At 34.8% G+C, this 9,332-nt stretch overlaps 1 protein-coding gene across 2 annotated transcripts in view; it reads left to right on the top strand.

Annotated features, from left to right (window-relative positions):
- LOC110023850 overlaps positions 1–9,332 on the top strand; it is a 30,767-nt gene that overhangs the window by 14,111 nt on the left and 7,324 nt on the right. The window contains exons 1-2 of one of the 2 annotated variants that reach the window (XM_020723464.1): positions 363–510; positions 1,017–1,145. In XM_020723464.1, coding sequence (XP_020579123.1) covers positions 481–510; positions 1,017–1,145 — 159 coding nt within the window. In that variant the 5' untranslated portion in view covers positions 363–480. Of the gene's footprint in view, positions 1–362; positions 511–1,016; positions 1,146–9,332 lie in introns of those variants that run through there. The other variant, XM_020723463.1, reaches the window with a different exon arrangement.

Genomic DNA, 9,332 nt, shown 5'->3' with positions numbered 1-9,332 from the left:
CACCGTGATCTACGGTCAGGATCGGACACCGCATGCAGAGATGCATGCGGTGTCCGCACACAATAATTCCTCCTGCTCGGGGGTAATCTGTAATACTAACGGCGCGAATGCGGGGCCGCGGGGTCTATCCTATGGCCCACATTTTCGTTAAAACGTGAAAACTTTTGCTGCGACGCTTTGCCGCCGCCACTCCAAACGACGCAAAAAACCGCATCTGCTTGCTGCTCCACCCCCTCCGCCGCTACCCCAAACGGGCCCTTAGTTTGAAGGAATCACCCATCTCTGTCGCAGCTGATGCTTTTGGGGGGAGGGGCTGGTTGGGGGTGATCACTGAAGAGACGCGACAAGTATTATTGAGGAAACCACGATTGAGTAGGTTGAGCCAATTCTGAACCTGGTTGAGTTCTGTGACATGTACATAGTATAACATGCACTACTAAGATTATAAGCAATTTGAAGGGAACAGGAAGGTGTAGACTAATGCTTGTAAATGGACAAGGTACACTAAAGGCAAGTAGATTGGATAAGATGGTGGATTTTGATAATTTTATGTGTTTCCAATATTATTTCCTCTTTGCCGTCTGAAAACTTGATTCTGAAGAGCGTCATCAAAATAAATATATGTGTTCTATGGACAAAACAATTAAATACTTGATATGAATGTTGCCAACCAAACTGGAGTTAATATCAGTTAACACTTACTAAGAAGGATAGAGATGAAGGCTTTATAAAAGAAACCTCAAATAGTGGACATATGGTTGATGATGATGTCGAATATGATCCATCTGCAAACATCTTCAACATTTCTTTGTTGTGAAACGATTTCTTCTTTTAAAGGATGTGGTTCTATTTTCTTCCTCTTTGAAGCAATATCTTGCTATTCATTTTCTAGTTTTTGTTTTTCCAGTCATGTTGCTAGCTGCAGGCTTTTTCAGTCTTTGGAACAAAGTGGAAAATGAATTCAGTATAAGCCACTAATTGTTTTTTTTTTTTTTTTCGGTCTACATTTTTTATAGGTTAAGAAAGAGATACAGAGCTGTTATGAACTTATTCAAAAGCTTGGAAGGGGAGCTGTTTATTTAGGTTCTTCAAGAGTAAAAGATGATCATCCACATTATTTTCAAGCAGTAAAATTGTCAAGGGACGTAAGTGCTTCTGTAATTTAGTAGTTTTTCTTCTGTTGCATATAATTTCGGTTGGGGCTGATCACAAACTTCCTTCAGTCAGAGTAAAGTCCTTATGCTTTTATTATTTCAATTTTGAATTTCTGCATATTTATGCTACATCCATGTCATCAAGGTTTTTTTTTTGGTTATTTTTGTGCTGAAATTGTTTTCTGAAATGGCAGCTGGATTATGGAAAAATTATAATAGAATACATCTATATATCATATGTTGTCATAAGAATTTTCTTTAGGAAAGTTAAATGTTGTGGTTCATTATGCAGTAAATTTGGTTATCTATGTATTTGTTAAAAAATTAAATTATTTTGGTATCATTTCCCTTTCATTTGTTTTTTCATTGTTTCTTCATTGTTTTTTCTTTGGTGTGCTTGTCCGTGCTTTAATGCTTCAGAGGTACGTCAGCTTAATTTATTGCCCCCTTATATTCATGCGTTATATAGAAAATGTCATCTGAGTAAACTTTGTATCTAGTGGTACTCTAAGTTATATGTATCCTGTTTGAGAGTAGAAAGAAACATTCTTTATTAAATGAATGATGGCTTTGGCTATCGCAAAAATGTGGTGTCTTCATGTTGATTTTTTTTAGGAACTTTTGAATCAACCCATCTGCTTGTTGGCTTTAGCGATAACTACATATTCTGCTTCTTTAGTTGATGGTGTGATTATATTTTGAAAGTGTAACACATAATTGATAGTGGTGCTACCGAAGGCTTAGATGTACGTTATTATACTTTTCCTTGTATCTAGGTCTCCTTCTAGATTCAAATCAAGTTCATTTTCTAGTTAAAGTAGGCACTTTTAAACTTTGAAGAATGATTGATCATATATTTTAGTGTAATATCATCTTTATAACCAATATTGGACTCATATTTGCCAACCATTCTCATTACTTGTGAAATATATTGTTTCGTGTAGATCATTGTAACATAAGAGATCTAACCGTTGAGGCATAGAAACTTTAGTCATGTGCTCTTTTTTTCTAATTTCTAAAATACACTCTTTAGATAATTTGAAGTGACCAGCAAGCAGCATACTATCAGTCTTTACCTTTGTCATATTGCATTTGTCTGATATCTTTTAAATATACCTTTGTCATATTGCATTTGTCTGATATTTGAACTTGTTACATTTATGTGATCAAGAGAGTCCCATAGTTCGAACTTGCAATTTCCAATAATTGACTCAGTGAAAGAAACTAAAAAAATAGGAATCTTAACTGCTTGGTGCTATCTTAATTACTCAAATATTCTTTTTCTCTTACATAGTACTCATTTGTGGCACAACCATGCATATGATATAGTTTAGGGTAGTTGAAATGAAAATAAGGGGCATTGGTAGGATTTTTTTTTTTTTGGGTGGGGGGACCATAGATATTAAAAGATTTCTATCTAAATGATTGGATACAATATTCGAAGAATAACATACTATCTTAAAAGATAGACATATTACCTTAGAATGGATCTAATCATTCAGATGAGGAAAATCTTCGTGATTTATATATCTACGGAATCAAGATCTTTCTCTTATCTTATGAGTGTAACTTAAGGTTTATTTTATTCTGGGGTTTAGTACTTCTATGACGGGGCTCTCTTATAGTTAATTACATCTCAAGAATTACTCTTGGAAAAACTCTCAATTAAAGTTATGCCTTATATATCTCTTAATCATTAGTGCATGTTTATAGATTGATAAGGTTTGAAGACATTGATAAGAGCGATAAGTTTGGACAAAGGTTGACTGCACTTTGGTTTCATAAATTTATATCCTTTAGGGTTGAGCCTAACAGTTTACAATCAAAATGGTAGAGTTTGAATTAGGTTTGAGAAATAATTTGGGTTTAATTTGGATCTTGATTGTATTTGAATCTGATCTTGGGTTTGAATCAAATTAGGGCTGAGTTTGATAAGATTGAAATTGGTTTAGATTTGAAATTTGAATTGGGTAGAGGTAGGTTGAGGTTGGTTAAGTTTAGGTTGAGTTTGGATTTAAAAGGATTGAATTTGATCCTGTTAGGATTGAATTTAAAGTCTTCACATTTAAGACTTGTTTGTATTCTCATTCATATAATAAAAATATATTTTTCAGATGAAAATTTGAATTTTCTGAAAGTAATTTATTATTCAAAAATATTTGAGATACAAACTCATCTACTATATCAATTGTTTAAATTTAGATGACTCAAGACTTGTATACTCAAAAAATTTAAGGCTGCGAAATCATACGTTTCTGAGAAGAAATATATTCATTCAAGTAGTCACTTATTCTAGTGAATATATAAGTTTTGTCTGGGCTAAGTAAGTGACACAGAGCCTAACAAGCCTATATATTTATTCTCAAGTCCTTAATCAACTTTATCAATTCAATCCTAATAAGATCAAACCCAAACCTTTTAAATCGAAACTCAATCTGAACTTAACCAACTTCAACCTATCTCAACCCAATTCAAATTTTAAATCCAAACCAATTCAAATCTTATCAAACTCAACCATAATCTAATTCAAACCCAATATCAAATTCAAACCCAATCAAGATCCAACTTAAACCCAAATTGTTTCTCAAACTTAATTCAAACTCTACCATTTTAATTGTGATCTGTTGGGCTCAACCCTAAAGGGTAAAAATTATTGAATATCAAGTGATGTCAACTTTTGTCCAAACTTATCCTTCTTATCAAAGTCTTCAAACCTTATGAACCTATAAACATTCATTAATGAATAAGAGAGATATAATACATAATTTTAAGCGAGAGTTTTCTAAAAAATAATTCTTGAGATGTAATTAACTATCTGGAAACCCACTTATAGGAATATCAGACCCCAGAATAAAATAAACCTTACCTTACACTCATAAGGTAAGAGAAAGATTCTTGTTCCGTAGATACATAAATCATGAAAATTTTCTTCATCCGAATGACTAGATCCATTCTAAAATAATATATGTTTCTTTCGAGATAGTATGTTATCCTTTGAATACCGTATCTGATCATTTAGATATAAATATTTTGAAATTAATGGTGTCCCCGTCGCAAAAGAAAAAATCTCCACAATATTTTTCTACGACTTCGCTGAGAATGGTTTCTCTTTCCATCTTTAGCTATGCTTTAATCTTTTTTTTATTAATGATATATTTATCCTCTTCTTTTGATACTTTGATTATCTATTATTTTCCTGTTGGATTTTCTCTCAATCAAGTGATTGAATGGGTCAATGTTCCATTCTTTTGATTCGTTCTTGAATTTTTCAAATTCAGAGATTCATAAGTTGACTTCTCATTAAATCTCTCCTTATATCCTTTTACAGGAAGATGTCGATCCCGAAACTAATCTCCTTTGGAAACGACAAAAACTTATCACTCAGTCCTACTCATTTTAGGTTAAGTCCATCATCAAGTTTGGAATGAGATTTGATTACTTCAAAATGACTTGTGGTGATCTTGCATTTTCCACGGAAGACCCTCAATTGGTTGATGAGAAAATACTCTTGATGGAGTTTAGTCTCAGATCAGAAGAAGATTTTCCACCCTTGAAGAAAGTTGTTGAAATACTTCTGTTGTGAGTGTTGTTGCCGCTGTTATACCTAAAATTCAGAGTTCTACCATGAGGATGGAAATTCCTATAGTCCTTAAAATTTCTAAGCCTGACTAAAAAATGAATGATAAATCAGTAGAAGTACTAGGTGAAGCTTATAATATTTCCTCAGTGTTTATAGTTGGCTCATTTTCTAAGAATGTTCCTCTACTGAATAAAACTCAACATAGGAATATGAACAGAAGAATCCATAAGAGATATCTCCAGACTAATGGAGCAAAGAAGTTAATTGAGAATGATAGACGTGAGTTTGAATCTGACTTGTTTGAAATCTCCCCCATTCTGGATGGAAGATGTTTTTACACCCTTTTCACTGCCCGAGATAAAGAAGAGGTGTTTGAAATACCTGATTCATCTCCATCTCCTGTTAAATCAAAACCCCTTTAAAAGGGGAATAAAGGTTTGGATTATATTAAATACTCAAGAAGATGACAAAGAAGAGAAAATGTAATATGGTTGAAGTTCTAAAGTGTCCAGGAGACAGTTCACTACTCACCGTTTATCTTCAGAAGCATTGTCTTATATTCCTCAATGTTTTCATAGAACTTGAAAAATGCGATGTCTGTCACCTGAAGCTCCTCCATTCATTCCAAGTTCCTCCCAAGAAATTCCCTATACTGAGAATGAGAAGAAATCATCCCCATTGGTGATAAGATTATCTACTAAAGCGAAAGTAACACCTCCTACAGAGGGTGATAGGTTGGAAACCCCTTCTTCACCTACCTCGCATGTTTCAAGGAATGTTCTATGACTTTAGGAAATTGAGGAGTCCAAACCTGAGATCACTGAGAAAAAAGTTGATGTGATGAATATCGATCCGGAAACCACATATATCTCTATCGATCCTAAGAACATTAGGGGTAGACCCATGGGTGAGGTTTTAAATTATTTAGAAGCTTATCTGAAGCAATTAAAAGAAGAGGATAAAATTCCTGAAACCTCAGAATAAACAATCACTGTCATGATGATCAAAACTAGATCCTCTCTAAGAGAACGATAGGAGAAGACTGTTGATTTACAAGACATTATAGTTGAAGAAGGTGTCATATCGAATGCAGCCCAACAACTTTTAAATCAGCTGAGACAAAGAGATGAAGTTATTGAAAGATTTGAGAAAAGGATGGAGGAAATCATGAATGTTATTTCACAAAATCAGAATCAAACATCAATACAAGCCCAATATGTGGAAGTTGAAGAGGTTCCACAGCCCAATACAAGTCAACATCTATCGGATGAGTTGAACCAACAGGATTAACTTATTGAAAAATTGAAAAAGAAGATAGAAGAACTGTTAACTTCAATACCCCTTACCCGAAAAAAAACTCCTACTCCGGTCCTGTTCATTAGAGATAGAGGGACCCGAGGCTCCTCATGTTCTTATTAATTCCAAGGAAAAAGTATCTGAGGAGGAGGCCTCTAAGAAACAATCATAAACATTGTTACCATATGATAAGGACTTAAATCCATGATCAAATAACAAGTTAAGGTCACCTTAGCTTAGGCTAAGGGTGGTAAGTTGCTGTCAAAAGGATGACCCTATTTCGATGAGTTTGATACGATGCGATATCCTAAAGAATTTCTACCATCTAATTTCAAAATTTGATGGAACTGAGAATCTCAGGCAACACTTGGCACACTTTCGAGCTAAGTGTTGTAATGCTGGAGAGAGTGATGTCTTATTGTTCTGACAATTCGTTAACTGTTTATTCGAAACAGCGTTTGATTGGAACACAAATTTACCTAACAGCTCAGTTAAGACTTTTGTCGAATTGGATGATCTATTTACCAAAAGGTTTATTGGAGCTCAACACCATATCACAATAGGGGATTTGGCTGTTGAGAAGTAAAGACCAGATGAAACCTTAATTGATTACATTCTGAGATACAAAAACATAAGTCTGAAGTGCATACCTCACCTGCAATAGCAACACGCCATAAAAATCCCATTGAAGAACATTTATAGATCGATTGCTTTTATGTTGAAAGTATTTACCATTAAGATTTTTGAGAAGTTGATTAACAAGGCAGCTAATCTCCAAGAAGAAACCCAAAAACTACCATTTATGAATCAAGAGAATAAGCAGAAACCCCAAAAAGCTTGTGAAAAGAAGATGACTGAGAATGTGTTTGTTGTCGAGAAAGGGAAATAATCGATGAAGATACAACCTGAAAGTCCAAAACAAAAATAGTGGCAACAACCACAACAACAGTATCAACAACAATATCAACAACAACATCAACAACCTTCCTGTAGATCTGAGAAAAGGAGAATGAAAAAGCAAGAATTCAAGGAATTAAAGAACCGCGAGTATTCCTTAAAAAATGAAGCAGTCAAAAAGATGTTCAAAAATTTCCATAAATATGAACTTTATGCTCCCTAAATCTGCAAAGTCTGAGGAAGTGGGGAGAGACAAGAAACCTAATTACAGTCCATTCCATTGGATGCTCAGTTATACCATTGAGTGCATTACATTCAAAACTTGGTTGGAGAGGAATCACAAAATGGTAACATAATCATCCCTATGGATTATCTGAGAGAGCCTGAACAAAGTTCTATTAGTGTTGTCTCTGGAGAAGATGTGCAACCATTTGATCCCTATATGGAGATAGAGGAATGGACTATTGTACCATCCAAGAATTCCCAAACAATTCTCAAAGAACTTCAGAAATTACCTACACGAAAGCCTAAATGAACTCAGAACTTTGATAACTCAAATCGTTTTGTAGTTCTTGAGAAGAAGAAAATTAAAACAGAAGTCAAGTCAGTACCGAAGCACATCGAACCCGGACAAAAATCAAAGGAAAAAAGTGTGTAAGGGAGCGGTTAAGACTGTAGAGAGTAATCGTATTAGGTTTGTCATTTCGGACAAGGATCATGTGACCCTTGTGCAACTCATTATGTATGATTTTGTCGTTCTACGTGGAACTATGATTGAAATGAGTAATTTTTTTGGGTATATTTTATCTCTCCTTGACAAATCTAATTTGAATGACTTAGATAGTAATAACAGAGATAACTCTATTAATCCCAATGAAAAAAATTCTCAAATCATAAGTGAATTTACTGAAGAATATTATTATGACAATCCCTTTTCTGATAGTGATATCTCTATCTTTGAATTTCAAAGGATACTTATTGAGATTGGGATGGAAGCTTCAGAATCTGAATAGTCTCAAGAAGAAGATCAAGAAGATATTGAATAATTGGTGAATACTACTACAAATGATCTTCTGGAAATCAATCTTCTGAGCGGCAGGGTATTGCCACCAATGACCCTCCCACAAGATGCTTTTGCCCAAGATAAGCCTATAGAAGCTCAACCTAAGGTTGATTATAATGTGTTATCTCATTTGAGGAAATTATCAACTAAACTCAGTATTTACTACTCGCTTATCTTGTCCCAAGAGATGAGAGAGTCACTAATTAAAGCATTACTAGATCTAATTCTTCAAATGGAGAAGTAGATTATTTTAATGAAGTTTCTAAGTTAAATTTCACTGATAATGACCTTCTGTTAGGGACAGCCGATCATAATCGACCACTTTACATTGCTGTAAATGTTGAACGGTTTCGATTGTCCATAGTTCTTGTTGATGCGGTTGCATCGGTCAACATTACTAATTTAAGAACCTTTGCTTACTTTGACATTGATACCTAAAAGCTTTCATCTGACAAGTTGTTATTGTGTGGATTCAACGAGAAAGGTGAGAGAGTTTTAGGTTTGATAACCCTGTTACTCATGATTGAAGGCTTCCAGAACATAACGAAGTTACACATCATTGATTCAGGAACTTAATTGAAGCACACCAATTTGGCTAAGACAACCAAGGTTGCTGAAGCTGCAGAGGAGTATGTGTCTGTTGCATTATCTGAGATGGTCAGAGACAGTTGATTCAAGTTCACACCTCCATCCTTTTCTATAGAGCCTCTTTCTGAAGAACCAAAACAACTTCCTCAACCTCCTTAGATCGAGTCTGATGATCTACTGATGAGGTGTAAACAAATGCAAAAACAAAACATTGAATATTGTGAATGGTTGAGAGGTAGACTGATCAATATTCTGGAAGGATTGCAGCTCTTTACTGGAGTCTTTAGCGATCGTGAGCAGCAGAGAATTGAGCAAACCGTGTACAGATTGCAGACGAATGGCTGTTAGGGTCTATTGAAGAGGCAAACTTACTTAGAGCCTACAAAATCGATGAAAGGAAAGGGGAGAACTACCTTACAGTTTGGATGTTGTTATAATTACGAGCTTGATATGCTAGGTCATCCATCCGACATTGCTCGTGGAGATGTAAATTATCTACCGGTGCTATTTTAATACATGATTAAGAGGATTGTATACGACACCTTCTCCCACTTGCAAGTGTTCCTGTCAATTGTATTATGAATATAAATGAATCAGGAGACTGTATCCCATCACACGTTAATTACAGTGACTTTGAGCGACCCTTATGCATAGTCTCGCTTGTGAGTCAATGTGATATTATATTTGGTAAGGATATTATTAGACTCAGACCAGGGGAGTTTAGCGGAGCTTACTCTTTCACTCTTCCCAAAGG

This window comes from Phalaenopsis equestris, unplaced genomic scaffold, assembly GCF_001263595.1.
Source record: "Phalaenopsis equestris unplaced genomic scaffold, ASM126359v1 Scaffold000233, whole genome shotgun sequence".
In the NCBI taxonomy this organism is placed as follows: domain Eukaryota; kingdom Viridiplantae; phylum Streptophyta; class Magnoliopsida; order Asparagales; family Orchidaceae; genus Phalaenopsis; species Phalaenopsis equestris.
The sequence above is the reverse complement of the archived record's forward strand: the minus strand, read 5'-3'. Positions and strand labels throughout refer to the sequence as shown.